Source organism: Crinia signifera, chromosome 2 (assembly GCF_055691185.1).
Source record: "Crinia signifera chromosome 2, ASM5569118v1, whole genome shotgun sequence".
In the NCBI taxonomy this organism is placed as follows: domain Eukaryota; kingdom Metazoa; phylum Chordata; class Amphibia; order Anura; family Myobatrachidae; genus Crinia; species Crinia signifera.
In genome coordinates this window covers 265,872,809-265,894,755 of record NC_139218.1, presented here as the reverse complement: position 1 = coordinate 265,894,755, position 21,947 = coordinate 265,872,809, and the positions used below count along the sequence as shown (strand labels likewise).

General features: G+C 40.9%; 1 protein-coding gene across 2 annotated transcripts in view; it reads right to left on the bottom strand.

Moving 5' to 3' along the window:
- TMEM131 (transmembrane protein 131) overlaps positions 1-21,947 on the bottom strand; it is a 264,088-nt gene that overhangs the window by 52,146 nt on the left and 189,995 nt on the right. For both annotated transcript variants that reach the window (XM_083168563.1, XM_083168562.1), the window contains exons 9-13: positions 21,231-21,381; positions 21,096-21,152; positions 14,398-14,459; positions 8,264-8,372; positions 6,714-6,822 (exon numbers count right to left, since the gene is read on the bottom strand). In XM_083168563.1, coding sequence (XP_083024689.1) covers positions 6,714-6,822; positions 8,264-8,372; positions 14,398-14,459; positions 21,096-21,152; positions 21,231-21,381 — 488 coding nt within the window. The remainder of the gene's footprint in view (positions 1-6,713; positions 6,823-8,263; positions 8,373-14,397; positions 14,460-21,095; positions 21,153-21,230; positions 21,382-21,947) is intronic.

Sequence of the window (21,947 nt, the reverse complement as noted above, 5' to 3'; positions counted from 1 at the left end):
TGGACTCTTACGTACAACCATTGATAATGAAGAAACAAACTTTCTTGAAGGATACCACACAATTATAGAACATGTTAGATCAATTAACCAATATTCCTTCCAATCTAATATTATGTACTCTCGATGTAACTAATTTGTACACGGTAATCCCTCACTCAAGTGCCCTAGCGGCAATGAATACATTCGCGTACAAACAGATTTAATGAGATACCGATACCTCTATATCTCCAATTGCTAGAGTACATACTTTCATTCAATTATTTCCTACACAACGGACAATACTTTGTCCAGAAGACTGGGTGTGCGATGGGGTCTCCAGTTGCCCCGTCGCTAGCAAATATATACATGTTCAAGCAAGAACAGACTTTTTTCTTTGATAAACCATATATCAATGACAAAATATTTTTGTTAACCCGTTATATCGACGATCTCCTGCTTCTTTGGCGTGGAACTGAGGAGGAACTTCATACACACATTTTAAACATCAATGAGTCTGATTCACCTATAAAATGCACATTCCAAATGAGCCAATGGTCTATTAATTATTTGGACGTTAACATCACCATCACAACAAATAAAGACCTCAGTATATACAAAGGACACAGACCGCAATACGTTTTTAATGTATAATAGTGGTCATCCTCCAGCGCTCAAGTGGGGTCTTCCCCGTTCTCAAATGATGCGGGCAGCCCGCATCACCAATGATAAAACAATATTGAATCAGACCTTGGAGGATATGATTTCTAAATTCTGTGTGCGTGGTTATAATTACAAAACACTATGTGAACAAAAAAACGAAGTGATGCAGATACCCCAGACACAGTTATTACAGGGTCCTAAAGTTAAACAGAAATCTGACATGGTTCCATTTATTTCCACTTTCACTACCAGCAGTCCAGCAATAATTCAAACAACAAAAAAACTGTGGCCAATGGTAAGAAGCGATAAACAATTACCGTTTAAACATTCTGAAATTCTACCAAGCTTCAAACGGGGCCGAAGCATAAAAGACATTCTGGTCAAGACAAACGTATCCCCTAGATTGGAACTATTATCCAAAAAGCCCCTGGGATGCCATAAATGCATATCATGTACAACCTGCAATTATCTGGAGCCAGGAACTTACTTTAAAAATCCACACTCTGGAAAACAATATAAAATCCGACATCACCTATCGTGCACAACCACCTTCATCATCTACATCATTATCTGCCCATGTGGGCTAGTGTATGTCGGCCAAGACAAAACAGAGATAAATGCCAATCGCATAGGAAATATCAATTTAGGTATGGTTAGGTGGACCCTTTTTATTTTGTATTACTCTGTGATTTTATCACATAGAGACCAGTAAGGGTGTGCTACCATAAGACATTGGGTACAAGCAGAATTTTTGGAAGAAAAAGAATGTCTGTTGCTGGTGCACCAAGGATTAACGATACAATAAGATTTAACTTTTATTAGAGATTGTTAAAAGATTGCGAAATAAAACACAAACATATACATAGACACAGACTAGTGAAAATAAAAAAGGATAAGAATCCTTATTCAGTTGAGCTCCCGATATGTTCTTTGATTTGTCGGACCAATCAATATATCACAGATCCCCCAGTGTGTATGCAGCAAGATCAACGGGAAATCCCTGTTGAAAATGCTGGATGTCCCACAATATAAAGTTTGTGCTGTATGTGCGGTTAACTTGCTAGATATCTCCCATTTAGTCACTCTACCATGAGAGGGGATTTGATATCTATTGCAGGAAAAAACTTAAAGAAGCAGAAAACGGCAATGCAGCAGCGTCTGGGGGTTATACCCATGCGGCTTCTATAAGTATGCCTGTGCAGAACTCTGCAATACAGGCTGCCTGTGTGCGGTGGGCTGTCCAGCGTTTAGACACCACACTTTCCGGCAGGGGGTTCCGTGTACAGCGGAGACCAGTCAGCGCATCATACAGAAATCAAAATACATTTGTATGTGGGGAGGGGGTATCGGGAGTCAAAACTGATGTGCGGTCCCTCAGTATGTCAGCCAAACCATCAGAGATCTGCGTACCCGTTTGGCTCTGCACCGATCAGCAATAAAAGCTGCCATAGAGGGTAAGCCCATGGAACAACCCGTGGCTAAACATTTTAAATAATGTGGACATCCATTAACCAGCCTGCGGTGCAAGATAATTGACCATGTGCGACACCACCCCGTGGAGGTGATCGACATCGTCTACTGACTCAAACAGAATCCAAATGGATATACCTGTTAAACACCGTAGCACCGAAGGGTTTAAATAAAAAAAAATCCTGGAATGTATATATTTGATAACATACGTCGGACGATAATACAGCAATATATTAAACACTTGGATATATATAGGTCGCCTAATGTTAAACATGCTTATGATGTAATCTTCATGCCTTTTTAAGTATTTTCAGTGCACTAAATTATCACCGTTGTTTTACACAGATCTTCAAGTTAGACTTTATGTTTCACTATTTTATCACATTGTTTCCGTTTTCAGGGAACTGAACCAAGGAGAGGGAGTGTTCTGGAATTAACATCTCAGCCCCCTCCTTTGTGAAGATGACGCTGTAAACCCAACCCCCCGGAAGTTCTCACCCTCTGACTCCGGTCCTCGCTTTCATTGTGTGCACGCTATTTATTACAGCTCAGCCGGAAAGACATATGTTCACGTTATTTATTTTGTTACACTACTTGCAAACGACCTGATGAAAAGGCCAGTCGGGCCTTGAAACGTTGTCATCTTTAATATTCCAATTTCTTAATTTTATGATCCTGGTGTGTGTGTGTGTATATATATATATATATATATCAAATAGAAACAAATAACGGTGCGCAAATAGTCAATAATTAGAAAAGGTCTCTGCCAATAAGAGCTCAGTCATAAAGGTTTCCACTCAGGGACAAATTCCAAATATTAGAGGGAAACAAATATCCAAGAACAATGTTGTCCGTTTCAAATAGATTGCACTCAGTTCTTTATGGAAAACCGGCTGCTCCGTTTAACCCACGAGGGGTGTCCTGTATCCCACAGTCAAACAAATCTACAATAGAAAAAACGGGCGCTTCATAGTGCGATTATCAATGTATAAAAAGTGTTTATTTTTTTAAAACGATGTCCACCACAAAGGTCAGGGTGAACGTACCAAATATGGCGGTATACAATCACCGCAGAAGATAAAGCATAAAATCGGTGCACAGCACCGGGTTACCACTGCTGGAGCGGTCACTCTCGCCTGGGCTCCACAGTCTGAACTTCGCTAGGCCACGCCCCTACGCGTTTCGTCACGCTGGACTTCGTCAGAGGGCGAAGTCCAGCGTGACGAAACGCGTAGGGGCGTGGCCTAGCGAAGTTCAGACTGTGGAGCCCAGGCGAGAGTGACCGCTCCAGCAGTGGTAACCCGGTGCTGTGCACCGATTTTATGCTTTATCTTCTGCGGTGATTGTATACCGCCATATTTGGTACGTTCACCCTGACCTTTGTGGTGGACATCGTTTTAAAAAAATAAACACTTTTTATACATTGATAATCGCACTATGAAGCGCCCGTTTTTTCTATTGTATATATATATATATATATATATATATATATATATACATATATAAAGACCAAAAAGACACACTCTCCAGACTGTTTGATGATAAAAAAAAAGCTGTGTATTTGTATTCACATAAACATCAAATGTAAAAAGAAGGGTACCCTTCTTTTTACATTTGATGTTTATGTGAATACAAATACACAGCTTTTTATTTTGCATCAAACAGTCTGGAGAGTGTGTCTTTTTGGTCTTTATATACATGGACTTTGTTTCTTGTAAGGAAAGTTCTGGACGTCAGCCCAGCGGTTGAATATTTTTTGTATGGAGTGCGATCTTATTGCATATATATATATATATATATATATATATATATATATATATATATATATATACATATATACATACATACATACATACATATACACATATACACACACACATATGTATACATACATACATATACACACATACATATAAACACACACACACACACATACATATATATATATATATGTGTGTAGAAAAGTGGAATAAGGTGGATCCAATCAGCGCTAATTTGTGGTTAGCTAGCATCAGTCAGAAACAAAGGATATGAGCACCCTTTTAAATAGACACTAAAAGTTCCAAGTTTGAACTGCAGCTTCCTCCAAAGTAATTCCTGGGACTCACAGGAACAAGCGACAATCTGTACAAAAAGAAACACAGGAGGAGCGCTCCATAGTGTAAAACCAGATATGATTTAATAGATATAAAATATCCACGGTACAGTCAATCAGTACTCGTACCGTTTTAAAAACAGCAGTGGGCTGGTTACCACATGATGTATATATAACAAGCCAGGCAAGCCTCCTACCACCATCCGGGGCAACTGCAGCACGACACGGAACCTCACCGAACACTCTGTGAGGGAAGCGGTGTACCGACAGGCTGGAGAGGATCAGATGCGGCAGGGGATTCCCGACAGACACAGAGCTCGCCGTCACCAAGGCCCGCCCGAACGCGTTTCGTAATCCACTTCGTCAGAGGGCGTGCCTGGTGACCGGCAGCTCCAGACTAAAAAGGACACAGTGACCAATGAGAACAGAGTATGCACGTATCTGCACCAGCACATACGATACTGGTCTTACAAAGAAATGACCGCACATGATATACATAATAAACGTACAGGTGTAAAAGAGAACTATTGTATCTAGTTTTCAACTAGATTATAGCTTAAAAGCACATTTCTTTAGAAGCAGGTAATATGCGCAATCCAGTGTTGTCCAATTTAAAACCGAGAAAGGCTTTTTTTTATTTTTTATTTTATTTTATTTTTATTTTATTTATTTATTTATTTTATTATTTTTTGGGATATATTGTCCATATCCCAAAAAAAAATAAAAAATAAAATAAAAAATAAAAAAAAGCCTTTCTCTGTTTTAAGTTGGACAACACTGGATTGCGCATATTACCTGCTTCTAAAGAAATGTGCTTTTAAGCTATAATCTAGTTGAAAACTAGATACAATAGTTCTCTTTTACACCTGTACATTTATTATGTATATCATGTGCGGTCATTTCTTTGTAAGACCAGTATCGTATGTGCTGGTGCAGATACGTGCATACTCTGTTCTCATTGGTCACTGTGTCCTTTTTAGTCTGGAGCTGCCGGTCACCAGGCACGCCCTCTGACGAAGTGGATTACGAAACGCGTTAAAGGCGGGCCTTGGTGACGGCGAGCTCTGTGTCTGTCGGGAATCCCCTGCCGCATCTGATCCTCTCCAGCCTGTCGGTACACCGCTTCCCTCACAGAGTGTTCGGTGAGGTTCCGTGTCGTGCTGCAGTTGCCCCGGATGGTGGTAGGAGGCTTGCCTGGCTTGTTATATATACATCATGTGGTAACCAGCCCACTGCTGTTTTTAAAACGGTACGAGTACTGATTGACTGTACCGTGGATATTTTATATCTATTAAATCATATCTGGTTTTACACTATGGAGCGCTCCTCCTATGTTTCTTTTTGTATATATATATATATATATATATATATATATATATATATATATATATATATATATATATATATATATATATATATATATATATATATACGCATGTCCATATGTTCTGGAAATCACTGATAATGGAGATCACTGCTCCCGTTTCCTTCCTCATATAGGGACTACATGTACCATGTCTCCCATATAGACTGCAGATTGACGACGGCACTCAGGATAAATAAACACACAACACCAAGCCTGGTCTTATGCCAAATGTGCTTTCAATAGTAACATAAATAAAGAAATACTGTAGATTGCTATCTTAAAGCTGGAGCACAGAAGTCATACTGTACATGCAGATCCCAAATATACACAGCCATAGATGAGGTAGAGGAATATGGTATTGCAGGAATAGCTGGGTGACCAGAGCCCAGGGAAATGGGTTGAACTTTTATCTTGACTCCTGTTATGCCACTGGACTTCTGTTTGGACTTTGCCATTCTCCTTGGTACATTCTGCAGCGCTCCAGATACCTGGTGGATACTCCTTTAAGACATTCATTTGAAAATGTGGTTGCTAAAGGGAATGTTTGGACGTACAAGCTACTCATGCTGCTAAAGTTGGATCCTTTATGGACACAATGAAGAAAGTCCTAATTTAAACAGTGACTAATACAGGAGCCAGCCTGATACTGTAGAAGACCAGTGGTGTCAACCTCAATGCCCTCCTGTTGTTGTGGAACTACACGTCCCAGCATGCCCTGCCACATTTTTAGCAATTTTATTTTTATTGTGGTTTTTAAATAAATGTGCATTTTCTTTTCCATATACCATCATATAGTAATTGTAGATTTTAGCACTGGTTTCACCATTTCTTGTTCTTATGACACTTGTAGGTGCTGACAGCAGTTTTGTGATAGCACACTAGATCTTGATTTTTGTTTATTAGTGGTTTTATATAATATAGTCTACCACTAAATATCAAAATTTGGAAATTTCAGGACAAGCCCTCAGTAGGTATTAAAAATCTGCCCCAGGATATTTTAAAAGAAGCATTTTGTAAATCTTCTGAGCACTGACCGTATGTAAAATGCTGGATAAACTTCCTCATGTTATTAGTTCTAAAAATGCCATTATGATCAGTATTTTCTTTTACTTTCTAGGTATTAAAATAAAGATAGTTACTTACCCATCTAATACTTCTGCTTGATATGGAATTTCTAGTTTTGAGTAACTCTTCTCTTTTGCCTTAACTGTAATTTTCCCAGAAAACTGTGATGATCTCTTAGCTTTTGATGCTGTGAAAAGAAAACATTGTTGTGATTAAACATCAAATTACAGAGAAAAAAAAACTTCAGAAAAAAAAACACCAGTATGTTAAAGCAGGTCAAATATATGATCATCACAGAATGTGCACCATAATTAGTATGCATAGGTGAGCAGTATAGACAAAAGTTGTATGTTGGTGCCTCGTTCAAGTGGCAAGCAGCATACACAGCAGATGCCTATTCTACAGGCCAGTCCATGCTGTTAGCGAATAAACACATTGCAGTTCACATCAGCCAGATACAAAATGCTGGAGAGGATTTTACAACAATGCTGCCTTCTTCAATGGAGAATCTTCAATCTCCAATTTATCAAAACTTAAGGGGCAAGTATGCCCTTCAGGAAATCCTCTATTTACCAAAACCATTCTAAAAACCTTGAATGATCAATGACAAACATATAGAGAGGGGTATTCAATTCAGCTGGGTGAGGGGGTTTGCACGGCGGGGATGGCTTTTCCTCGAAAAAAAAAAAAGCCGTCCTCGCTGTATTCAATGTAAGGGACAAATCCTCGCCATGAGAGGACAGCGAGGATTCCCTTAAATGGTGAAGTTCGCCACAAATGCAGCAAGTTTGCTGCATTTTGTGGTGACCCCCGATGTTTTAATGGCCATACTCACTGTTTCCACCTCACCTCAGGGAACAGGTGAGGTGAAAACAGCAAGTGAAGGGGAGGGAGTTGAATACGGATGGCAAGCTATCGGTGCTGCTGGTTGCCAGGGGCAGTGAATACCCCTAAAAGCTGATACAGTGTTTGGTGGAAAAAATGTTTCTTTTAATAAAAAAATACGCTTTTGTTGGTTTAGACCAGTTTTTCTGCATTAATTTGTGAATGGAAAAAAAAAAATCTAATGTATTGTAACCTTGATCAGCAATGTTTTAATACTTTAAAACGTTATTAACATTATTAGACTCGGATTTCAATCATTTAGCAAATGTTAACAAATTATTTACAGCTTATTCCTATTACATTTGAATATATGTAGCTAGACAAAACATTAATACAATGTACACTTAGATTGAGTAGATGGAATTGAAAAGAACAAGTTTATGTTAAGCATTGGCCCTACTTCTTATAATTAAATAAATCTAAATACGAATACAAAATGGAGAACGCAAAAAGCAGTCTTCAGAGAAACCCACGTAAAGTTTAGCGTTCTAATTATTTTTTAAACAGAAATTAAAATGAATGGAAAACATTTCAAAAGTTAAGCATTTCAGAGTTCTTAAATCATACACAGATAAAGCATTTCTCAATACCAGTATAACAACCCCCTGTGCACATGCACTTTAAAGGATTGGTACACAGGCATCACTAGCCTAGAAAATTGCAGTAGCTACCAAAACACTGCTGAAGTTAAAAATGCTAAATAAATAAATAAATATATAAAATCAGCATAGATTCAATCTTACCATCAAAACTGATGCTTGCAACTTTGGTGTATTTACTCTCTGAAGCTTTCAATGTTATTGGTTTAAAGTGCACAGTTATGGCATCATTTTGAGGTGTTGATCGCACACTCTAAACAAAATAGAAAAACAACCATTATTTCTCCAAACAGTGCCAGACCATCCGAAACATCTTAGTTACATAACAAAAATCTCTCAGTTAAAAGGTATATGCTATGCAAGTAGGTGCCAACTTCATACAATCATGTAACCGAATGACAAATCAGGTTGATCTATTCAATCAACTCTACATCATTATAGTGCAGGGGTTAATGTGTGGGGGAAGGAGGTGGAACAGGATTCCACCACCAGTAATGGTGAGGTGGAAGTAGTTCAACCTCTACCTTGGCCCTGCACAGTAATTCTAAGAGAAAAGCATTATAGCGTGAATGGGGGTGCCAAAAACCCTACCACTGGCTTTGGCTCTAAATAATGGGGGGGGGGAGGGGGGGGGGGAGAGATCTTGCTTTATTTGCTTGCAACAAATCATTCATTTAAGTGCTCTGGCCACTCAATGATAGAGCGACTTTTACATCACGTCCAAGCAAGATTGCATAAGACCTTAATCTAAGGAAACCTTTTCAGAAGTGATTACAGGGAGAAACATGCCATTACTATGACTACAAAGAACTGACAGAAATAACAAAAATGAAAAGACTGCTATGATATGGTTGTTTAAAAATAAATACCAATATTGTTGTGTTCTCATCAGACACAAATCACTTTGTGTCGTCTCCCCTTTGTTTAAGCAGATTCTTTTACACAAGTGTTGCCCAAACTTGGGGTCTGATTCAGTAAGGGTTGCATGTGAGAAGCTGCTCGCAGTGGATTAGCACACAAGATCCTTAGCGATGGAAATATAGGAGGAAGTGCATACCACCTCCTGCCTACAGTTTAAAAGAAACATTGGGACCATTGAAACATTGGAAGGGTCAGCTGATACTGAAGTCTGAGGTAAAGGAAACTGCGCCTCAGTCCTTGTCCTGGCCACTCACAGAAAACAGCGGTGCCACGCACCCATTTCTAGAAACCTGGGCCACCCCTGTCTCTTCCCATGGATGCCTCTGTCTGTCAATCGGGTAGAGGTAATCGCATTTTTGCTATGCTTTCGCTGGACCGGTCCTGCACATTTCACAGGACGGGAACTGCACTGTGGATCCCTAGTAAATTAGCCCCTTGATCCTCAAGACACACTCACAGTATAAGTTATGGACATCCATACTTGTGCACAGATGGTATAATAAAGCAGAGGTACTAACTAAGTCACCTTTGCTTAGGTAAGGACAGTCTTTGATAGTTGCTAGTTTCTGCAGTAAAACACTTTAGCTGTAGCATTCAGAAAGTCTCCACAGGACCCTACCTACCTGCAACACTCTCTGGACCCAACAATTACACTTACATAACGTCAGTCCACCACACTTGGATGTTTATGCCATTTGTGTATTGAAGACACTTGCCATCTTGGATCGAACATGACACAGTTCCGGTACCGAGTGTGGTAATTAAACCAAGGACTCCTTCCGAATATGTGACTTTATATCAGTCCAGTAGTCCAGTGCAGGTTTTGCTATTCTAAACTATTGTGGAACTTCCTGTTTTAACACCATTTTTTTAACACTTGTATGATGCAGTATACTATTTTTATTTAGCGCAGCAATATATATATAAGGACAGTCATAAAACCTGACTTTTTTGGGAACCACTGCTTTACACAGTGAATATTTTGAATACTTGGTTCAAACCAACTGCTGGGAATTATGGATCACTATTATACAGCAACATAAATGAAGTGGCTTCTACCACATATGGCTGAACACATGAACACAGAGCAACAAGTGTTTACAGATAGAGTGCAAAGAACATACTATTGCTTTCAGAGCATGGGTCGTGGAACAGCTTGTTTGAAGCTTACGGCTTCCAACATGAAACATACAGTACAAGATGCAGAAAGGAGACAGGACTATAAATAAGGTCAAGTGGAAGGTTGTACTGTCTTGTCAGCAGATGTTGCAGAACATTTAATCTTTTAGTGGGTGAATAATACTGGGAATATGATTTTTTTTTTTGTTTAATTTATCAGATTAGCAAAAAATCTTTCAAACTGGTTATTTTGCCTGCATAAAAATGGAAACAATCACATTACAGGACATGTAGAGATCTTGCAGCGTACAGGAGACACTGCATGAACTGCAGAAGCCCATGTAAACTTTAGGTATGGCGTGTCACTGAAAATGTTGCTTTGAATGGAAATTTTCCTCTACTATTTAGGCCATTTTTAGCATTAAATTATGTATCTGCTGCATTGTAACTAATTCAGTAAACAAGACAGTGATACATTTCTACTAACAAAGTAGACAAGACCTCTGTGCCAGGTTCAGATAATATTTTTAGCCTGATCCGGTCCTGGCCCTGTCCCAGTGATGTGAAATATTTTACAGCAGATGGCACATTATATTGTTCTGCAAGGGTAACACATTAGGAATAGAAAAATAAAACAACTTTCTCTGCTATAAAACAAGCATTTCAATAAATTTGCTTACAGTATCAAGTAACAAATTGCAGGTCTAGAAGGGTTTCAGAGTGTTGTACACCATTTAAAAAAAACAAAAAAAAAACACAGATCATGAAGTTGGTATTTCTCAGATGCCTCAAGACTAATCACCACTGAGCAAATATATATATATATACAGTGGGATGGTCTCACCTTTAAAAGCCATAAGGTACTTGGCAGTTGAGCTTTAACCCAGGAAAATAACACATGTTTATTTTAGCTATGATGTGCAAGCAGTTGCCAGGTTCCCATGAAAACCAGTTGTTAGTGTAGGACTTGCAGTGAAATGGGGTCCCTTGGCGATGGGCTGCAAGCTTAAATGCATTGATCAAATCATGAACTAAAATCTTATTATTTATTAAACTGATTATTTGAATGTTAAGGTGAGTTTGTTTGTTGTAGTCAGTGCTGGGCCCCCTGTGTTTGTATTTACTAGAGTGTGCGGTCACAGGCCACTGCACCCCATTCTTAGGAATGGCGAGTGTGTTGGTACTTCTGTGTGTGTATGTATCTATATCTATATATCTATCTATCTATCTATCTATCTATCTATATATATATCTAGATATATATCTATATATCTAGATATATATATATATCTATATATATATCTATATATATCTATATATATATATATATATCTATATATATATATATATATATCTATATATCTATATATCTATATATCTATATATATATATATATATATATATATATATATATCTATCTATCTATATATATAAATATATAAATATATACCGTATATACTCGAGTATAAGCCGACCCGAATATAAGCCGAGGCACCTAATTTTACCACAAAAAACTGGGAAAACTTATTGACCCGAGTATAAGCCTAGGGTGGGAAATGCAGCAGCTACTGGTATATTTCCCTGTATAAAAATACCAGGACACAACAGACTGCTCCCCTTGCATAATAGCAGGACACCACAGGCTGCTCCCCCTGCCTAATAGCAGGACACCACAGGCTGCTCCCCCTGCCTAATAGCAGGACACCACAGGCTGCTCCCCCTGCCTAATAGCAGGACACCACAGGCTGCTCCCCCTGCCTAATAGCAGGACACCACAGGCTGCTCTCCCTGCCTAATAGCAGGACACCACAGGGGGCTCCCCCTGCCTAATAACAGGACACCACAGGGGGCTCCCCCTGCCTAATAACAGGACACCACAGGGGGCTCCCCCTGCCTAATAGCAGGACACCACAGGCTGCTACTCCTGCATAATGCATCACAGGCTGCTCAGGCTGGGGGACACCACAGGCTGATTCCTGTGCTGACAGCTGGGACACCACAGGTTGATCCCCATGCAAGGGACACCACACACGGAGGGGGGAGGGAGCAGCCACCGCTTACCTCCTCCATCATCCGACTCCAGGATGTTTAGGGTGCGCCACTGACAGGCTCCACGGGGGGGGGGGGGGGGGGGGTACGCGGCCGCCGCCACTGCCCTGCCGTCCACTTCGCTGCCCGGCTCCACTTTGAAAAAAGGCGCGGCTACGGCAACATGGCCGCCGGCCTCCTGCACTGAGGACATGTATAGTGCAGGAGGCCGGCGGCCATGTTGCCGTAGCCGGGCAGCGAAGTGGATGGCTGGACGCAGGAAAGAAGCCACTGACTCGAGTATAAGCCGAGTGGGGGCTTTTTCAGCTAAAAAGAAGGCTGAAAAACTCGGCTTATACTCGAGTATATACGGTATATATATATCTATATATATCTATATCTATATATATCTATATAAACACTGGAAGCCAAATAAATGAAACAAATTAAATAATAGACGCTGGTCAGATTGTGAGTCATTTCATATATGCCACAATTACGTTGCTAAGTTTTCAACAACAACAGCAGCAAACTATGACAAACTGCTCATAGGTCAGTGAGGTTAATGTGCGGCAGTTGTAAAGTAAATATAGATAAAAGTAATGTTACCTAGAGGATTTGGCTAACAGTTACACTTTAAACTACAACCAAGTCTGGGCAAATACAACTGTGTGTGCAAGGAATATTCAGGTGCTCTAGAACGCTGCAATTCAGCCTATTTACAGTACTAAACATTGACTAATGAGGGATCAAACAAGGGGAACCAAGTAGAACTCTAATAGGAAGTGTAGCTGGGCTGCTCACAAACCAAGAGACCCATTGTAATCCTGGTTAGGCTACAATCTGTGAGCCTGCCCCAAGTAAACCCATTTTACATTTCTGTCACCTTACCCTGTACCTGATTATTTACTCAGAGATGCAAACATAAAAATTTTTAGTCTTTTGGGCTGAAGAATTCTACTTGGGCCAATATAAACTCACAAAACTGTATAATCCTTATGGAAAATATAATTGATTACAGTAAAACTTTCAATAACTCATGTACGATAGAACATGATTCAAGTTGCAATAAAGCTAAAATTCAAAAATCCCATGGTGTAATTAAATAAATTCATGAAGGTAACACTGCACACAACTGTCCAAGGCAACTACTGCCCAAACAGCAGCAGGGAACATAAGAGAAACTCTGACCCAGACTTGATTCTCTTTGAGCACACTAAAACTGTTGTTGCTTGAAATACATGAAAATGGAGTGCAGCGTGACCTTAATTTAATGACGTTGCACAGTAATTCATAGAAGCTGGAAAACTATCCTGTGCATCTTAATAGCAGTAGAATCTATTAATAAGGATAGCTTTACAAGGCAGATACACATAGCAGCTTCAGTGCTTGCATACCATTTGGCATGGGGGTTGATAAACAAATTGGCTGTCTGAATGTATATGGCTTTTTTGCCGGGGGAGTATACAATCTGGGTTTCCGAATGTGGAACGTTCCGACAGTCTGTATCCCCGGCCGTTTCCATTGCGTTCGACTAACTCGAAAGCCGGAATTCAATGTTCCGGCTGTCGGAAATTACACGGATTGGTAAAAAGTGCCATGGATTGCTGAAAAATTCCATGAATTGGACAATCCACGGCCATTTCCGACAAAACAGATTCAACTTGTTTTCAAGTGGGATCTGTTTCTTCAATGTCGTTGGTAACCGCAGCATTGAATAGGCGAGGGCCGCTATTTCTGCTGGAAGAAATAGCGGCCAGGATTTAATACCCCCCCACGGACTGGAGAGGGGGTTAAATGGTTGGGATCGCCAAAAACAAACGACCCTCGCTGCTTAACCCCCACGCCGGCCGCTCACCTATTCAATGTTCCGAGGGCCTACTGCATCGAGCCGCAAGCCTTGCTGTTTTAGCGGCCGCATGCGCAGTTTCCATGTTGATGCAAAAACCCATTGCCGTGGAAACAGCAGGTGCAGGGGGTTAGTTGAATACTGACCATGCGAGCTTTGACCGCGAGATGTCAGCACTGCTCGCAAAAGATATATATATATATATATCTATCTATCTATCTCAAAGAGAGAAGAGAAATTACATTTTCATCTTACAAAAAAATATGAAAACTGTCAATCTCTGGCACTTAATAGAAACAAGTAGTTATGTACAGCAGAAAACCAAATGAGTTTAGAAACGTGTTGTCTCCTTCCTACTTACAGTTATTGGAACATCTTTCATTCCTGAATTTAGTAAGTGGAGATTTAAAACTTTGGGAACATCTGGAAGACAAAACAGAAACAATGTTCAACAATACTGCCTAATTTTAGAATACAGAAATAGTGTTCCCGCTAGGTGTATTTTGCAGGGCACGGCACCCTGCCCGGTTTTCTTTACTCATAGCGCCATGCCCCTATTCTGCACCCTTGTGCCGTGGCTGATAAGCTGAGATCAGCGGAGGGGCGGGATGCATCTGTCAGAGCTGTGGTGACAGTCGCTCTCATCAGAGAAGGTCAGCGCTGATTGATGACCGCACGACAGGGCACAATTGGAAGAGCTAACACGCTGCTAAACTCAGAGCAGTTTGTAAGCTCTTCCAGTCACATACCGCCCCCCACCACGCTGACAGACCGCTCACCTCTACTGAGAGTGGCTTCTCAGCTCTTCCATGTGCCTCCCTGCCGCCACCACCACCCCCACCCTGCCTTACGTTATTGGGAGGGAAATGCCTGCTCAGTGAGGGGATCCCTGCACAGTAATTGGGGGTGGGGAGGAAATGCCCGCTTGGGGGCATAATAATGACAAATAAACACAGTAGGAGATATTCAATTCCGTGACGGATATTTCCACTGTCAAATAATCCGCCAATTACTCGACTTTAGAAAAAAGTGAAACTGCATCAACAAAAAATGATCTTAACCCCTTCATGACAGAGCCAGTTTTTGCCTTCCTGACAGAGCCCTTTTTTTCAAATCTGGCATGTATCACTTAAGTGGGGATAACTTTTTTTTGCTTTTACTTATCCCAGTGATTTTGAGATTGTTTTCTCGTGACACATTGTACTTCAAGTTAGTGGTAAATTTTCGTCGATACAGTCTGTGTTTTTTTGTGAAAAATACCAAAATGTCGTAAAAAAATGGAAAATTTTGCGATTTGCAAAATGTTAAATTTTCTGCTTGTGAGACAAATAATCTTACCACTCAAAATAGTGAATAACTAACATAGACCATATGTCTACTTTATGTTGCCATCATTATTTCAACCTCATTTTCATTTTTTTGGACACTAGGAGGCTTCAAATATGAATAGCAAATTCTCAAATTTTCAAGAAAATTTCAAACTCTGATTTTTTTAGGGACCAGGTCAGTTATGATGTGACTTTGAGTGACTTGTATGTGAGACACCCCCATAAATGATGCCATTTCAAAAACTGCACCCCTCACAGTATTCAAAACAGCATTTTGGAAGTTTGTTAACCCTTTAGGTGTTTCACAGGAATTAAAAGAAAGTGTAGGTGAAATTTCCAAATTTCATTTTTTTTGCAGATTTGCAATTTTAATACATTTTTCTAAGGAACACAGTAGATTTTACTAGAGAAATGTGACTAAAAATTGATTCCCCCAATTCTTTGGTTTTCATAAATATCCTATATGTGGCCCTAGTGTGCACGGTGACCAAACCACAGGCTTCATAATAGAAGGAGCACCTACTTGATTTTGGAGCCTCCTTTTTATGAGATTATTTTTTAGGCACCATGTAGGTTTCTAGGCACCATAAGATGCTAAAAGTTAGGTACCCCCCCACAAGTGACCCCATTTTGCAAACTACACCCTTCAGGGAATTCATCTAGGGGTATAGTGTACATTTCAAACCCCCAGGGGTTTCACCAATTGTGGTACAACTGGGCAGTGAAAATGAAAAAAAATAATTTTTCATTTTCACAGCTCAGTTGTATCAAAATTGGTGAAACCCCGGGGGGTTTGAAATGTACTCTATACCCCTAGATGAATTCCCTGAGGGGTGTAGTTTGCAAAATGGGGTCACTTGTGGGGGGGTTCCACTGTATGGGTGTTTCGGGGGTCATTCAACCAGAATCTGTGCTGCAAAATCCAAAAATCACTCCTTCCCTTCTGAGTCCTGCCATGCACCCAACTGGTATTTTTTGGTCACATGTGAGGCATTGCCGTACCCGGGAGAAATTGGGGCACAGATTTTGGGGTGCTTTGTCTCCTTCATTCCTTGTGAAAATGAAAAATTTTGAGCCAGATCTGCATTTTTGTGTAAAAAAAATGTAATTTTTTACACAAAAATGCAGTTCTGGCTCAAAATTTTTAATTTTCACAAGGAATGAAGGAGACAAAGCACCCCAAAATCTGTGCCCCAATTTCTCCCGGGTACGGCAATGCCTCACATGTGACCAAAAAATACCAGTTGGGTGCATGGCAGGACTCAGAAGGGAAGGAGTGATTTTTGGTGGTGGAATGAATGGCGGGTGCTATGTCGCATTAGCAAGACCCCCGAAGCACCAATACAGTGGAACCCCCCCACAAGTGACCCCATTTTGGTCACCAGCTTTGGGAGGGGGGCTGGCGCTGCGGCTGGCGGGGGGGTGGGAGGGGTGCTGGCGCTGCGGCAGCCGGGTGGGTGGGAGGGAGGGGGGCTGCCGGGTGGGAGGGGGGGGGGGGCTGGCGATCGTTGGTGATCGGTGCGGTATACGCACACACACACACACACACACACACACACATATATATATATATATGTGTGTATATATATATATATATATATATATATACATATATATATACACACATATATATATATATATATATATATATATATATATATATATATATATATGTGTGTGTATATATATATATATATATATATATATATATACACACATTTGCACATTTTTTAATTTTAATTTATTTTTAACTTTTCCAGCAGCAGCATGATGCTGCTGCTGCTGCGGGGGGGAGGGGGGAGGAGGGGAGCGCAGCGTGCGCTCCGGACGTAGCGGTTGAGCCGCTGGAGCTGCTGCTGCTGCCGGGTGAGTGCCCGGCGGGTGGGAGGGGGGTGCTGCCGCTCGGTGGTGATCGGTGCTGCACCGATCACCACCGTTTTCTGTGTTACCGAGCGGCTTAGCCGCCGGTAACACAGGAAACGCTGTGATTGACTGTTCAGATTTGAACAGCCAATCACAGCGATCGCCGACCGGGGGGGGCACCCCTGCCCCCCCTGGGCGACGAGGGGGGATGTCTGCTGTCAGGGACAGCAGACATCACCTAACTGTCACTGCGTCTCTAGACGCAGTGACAGTTAGAAGTCATGACGTATATATACGTCAACGGTCGGGAAGTACTTCCCGACCATGACGTATATATACGTCAAATGTCGTGAAGGGGTTAAAACTGCCACAATTGAATAGGAAAGTCCCTGCTAACACAACAGTACAGGCTGTATCGATAATCCATCTAGGACATTGTGACAATAAATAGCACCTCAGTGTCAGCCCTTGCTTCACCATATACCAAGATGCTGTGTGGGGCCATGATGTTTTTCTTCTATTACACCCATGCGAAGATCTGCAAACACTCAGTGGCCTATGAACGGAGGGGTCATGATACCATCTGACTGTTATTATTCCTTCTAAGAAAGCAAACACAATATAGGTCCAACTCCTATTCGTTTCCCATTAGTTCCCTACACGTCTGGATAAGTGCTGTCTCCAGCCTCTACCAGTCCGGCCTGCAGCTCACAGTACTACTACTGTCAATATGCACAGAGATTACAGCACTTGTTGTGATTACCAGTGTTCATAGTGCTTAGGCATTTTTAATTATGTTCAGTATTTTCTACATCAGTGGTTCCCAACCTGGGGTACTAGTACCCCTGGGGGTACTCTGCAGACCAGTTGGGGGTACTTGAAAATTATATTGGTAATGGCGGAAGATGCACAAAAGTATTTGCTATGGAGAAGAACTACGTTGTGTCACTTATGGTTCTGTCTTCAGCCTCATTAGCGTCTCATTGTGCTTTTGCCTGACCAGCAATCCAATGGGAGCTTCCCATGCTGCCCTCAGACATCAGACACCAGAGATCATCTGCCCTGCGCTGACACAGGTGGAAGAAGCAGCGGCATTAATCCTAAAGGTGTAAGTGGGAACCCTGGGGACAGTACACAACCAGCGGCCAGACACTGAAGGGCACGATTCCGGTCTGCTGCTCCTTAATATAAGGACACACATACCGCTCACTTCCACTCCACTTATAAGTACTGTGTATATTTTAAATTGAGAGGAGGGGTACTCATCAATGAAAAGCCTAATCAAGGGGTACGGGAGAGAAAAAAGGTTGGGAACCACTGGTCTACATATTAGAATGGGCACTATGATAGATATCTCAGTATTGGAGAGATTGGGGAACCAACCAGATGAGACACTTACTTGGACTAATACCCCACTAACTTGCACTTAATCATTTTTAATTAGTTTGGGTCCTTACATTTGCCATCTACATACACATCTACATATTATAATGAGCACTATGATAGAGAAGACCTGGACAAAGTATAATATGTCAGTATTAGGGATGTTAATGACACACCTGAACTCTGACTTAGTATGTGGGCTCACATTTTTGGCCAAAAATTGTGCTAAGAACCTACATTTTTGCTCCAAGCTAAATTGTAGAGCTAATAATAATTCTATGGATTGACCCTCACATGAACGGTGAGTGGGGTATGCATCATTTGGGGCTCATACACCAATGGGTGATTATTCACAATGGTGGATGATCCACATTTTATAAAGATAACTAAATATACGGGACAGCCTTAACTAGAATGTAAGCCTGGGTACGTGGTGTTTATGCATAACACCATCACAACACCATTGGGCACAGTATTCATCTGTTCCTTCAATTACTTGGGACATAGAATAAAGAGTGCAATCGAAGAAACAGAATAAGTGTGTTAACATCAAAGACTTCAGCATAAGAGAACATATTGTATACAAAAGCCATTGGTGAATGGATGCCTGTGTGCGGCTGGGGGGGTGCACAGGGGCTGCCCAGCATCTAACCTTGGTGCTGGGCTGCCCCCAGCATGGTGATTGGTGTTTCCGGCTGGGATCACCGCTGTCCCGGCGCTTAGAGATGATGTCATCTCCAAGCGCCATCTCAGTCTACACTGCGGATGAGCACCGCAGTGTAAACTGTGTAAATCCCGGTTCCGACCAGGCTTGGATCCTTCTTCCAAATGCTGGGTCGGATCCGGGATATTTGGTGTAAAAGGGGTATAAATTAGACCATTTTGCGCAAGTGTAATCCTATTTGTTCATTATGAACAAACTAGTTAAAAGCCCATCAAAATGGAGACTTCTGCAATGTACTTTCACTTTGAGCTGTGACCGTTTTTACTTTCACTTTGAGCTGTGACAGTCTTTAAACCCACATACACTCCATCCCACCCCCAGTCCTTATCTGCTTCTATCTCCAATCTGTCTTCACAGCTCCCGCTCTCCACATCCAGCAAGTTCTAAACAGATCAGTGTACCTGCAAAAATTTCTTTCACTTTGTTCGTTTAGCACACAAAGGAGTAATTTGGCCATTGAGGAGCCTCTAGTGGTCAGTGGTGGTACCTCACCTCAGATGGGAATAGGTGAGATATAGATAGATATTTATTTATTTAGACAACCAGTGTAGTAACACTCACTACACCATTCCAAACTCCACATGGAAAAAACACTAGCACAGCATTTATTTATCGATAGATACTCAATGCAGGAATCTAAGACTGAGATGGCGCTTGGAGATGACAAGAATTTTATCAAAATGCACAGTACCATACATCATCTTAAATGGTGTAAGCACACCACCATTAGGACTATGGTACATTGGAGTGAGAAATCATGCCTCACCATTCACCAATCTGCCAAACAGATTACTGCCAACTCATTTTAGTGAAACAAAATCTTAGGGGGGGGGGGCATGCAATCTGCCGCCGCTATTTCTGACATGGGAAATAGCGGAGGCTCCCTATTCAATGCTGTCATTAACGACAGCATTGATGCGGGATAACGGCAGAACGGGCCCGACTTCAGAAGCTGTCGGGCCTGTTCTGCTGATAACGGCCGTGGATTGTCGTTATCCGGGATGCAGATCGACGATCCACGGCTGTTTTCACGGCCACGCCCCCTTTGCGCCCATCGGCAGGCGGAACATTGAATCCAGTCTGTCGTTATGTGGTCGATCTGACCGCAAACGGGCCTGGACCACTGCTGTCGGCAGGTATCGACAGCCGTGATCCCACCTTGCATACCTCCCTTAATGTTCTAAGAAAACAAAAACATTCAACAAGTATATACTGTATAAGTGTTGAATTAGCAACTAAATAAAGTAACAAACAAGGCATTAAGAATACACTCCCTGGCTTACTGTGGACTTATTCAAGGGAGAACTCCTATAAGACATGTCAAACTTTCCAAAGACCATTATCTCAAGTCTACCAACCACAACATAAATCTACAATGGAATGTACAGTATAGTACTGTCATATTATCCTTAACTGATCTGAAAAGCATAATACCAATGATGATTTGGAACTGAATTTCTAGGGACATTTATATCTGCTTGTAGCTAGAACAGGAGAAAATCATTCATAAACTGTTGCCACGTTAAAGCAAGAACTGTTCAAACATGTTAAAATAACTTTGAGCTATGAATAAGACCTTTAAAAATGTATAGTATTATATACAAACACTGACGTTAAGTGATAAGGTAGCCAAAGCAACCAATTAGTAATTAGACTGTATCTGTTAACTACAAGTCAGATCATACAGTATATAAACATGTGATTAGCCTTAGAGATTTTTGGAGTTTAAAAAATATTTAGTGAATTGATTTTTTTTTTTACCTTGTGTTCGTAATGTACCAAAATCTAGCATCTCTATGGAGGAGTAAATGCCAGGAGCTGAAAAAGGGAAACATTAAATGATTATTTCTTACAAGACTGGTTGATCATTTATAAAGGAGGAAACGGGAAACAAACCTGTGGTGACTTCCACCTCTACGGGAAGGATAATAAACTCCGTGCTGTCAGAAGCATTAGTTTTAATTCTAATAAAAGCTGTATGATTGTCTGCTTCTCGTGAGGAGAAGCTTGCTCGCATTACACCTTTTGTTTCGTAGGGTGGAATTTCCTAAAAGAAGAATTAAAAAAAGTTAAAAATAAAAAATACTATTACTGCAATTGCTATTATCAGAGACCCTACAATTAGGTAGCTGGCATTACAGATGTACAGTAAATCAATCATGATGAAGTCATGGCTGGTGGGACAAGTTGGTACTTCTATCAACAATATCACAAAGTACTTCAAAACATAAATGAAATTCAAAAGGAATTAAAACAATTAGCTGAAAAAGGTTGACATGACACCCACATATACTACTCTGTGGAGTTTAATTGTCAAAGTGATTCTCATATGTAGACAAAAGGCAGTGCCAGTTCCAGGGTGGGTGGTTGGGTGGGGAATTACAAGGCTTCCTATGTAGGAGCAAATACAGTAGCTCAAATTGTTAGATATCACTGCATTGCTTTAGGTTGCAGATTCTATCGTGGGGTATGCTGCTGCAGGGAAATGTCTGTGTCCAATAAAAATGCTGAAATGTTTCTCCCAGCCGAGGCAGCAATTTTATAGTCTCAACCAATGTAATTATAGATTCAAATCATGACACTAGAGTGTGCAATGCAACTGAGTCCATTGTC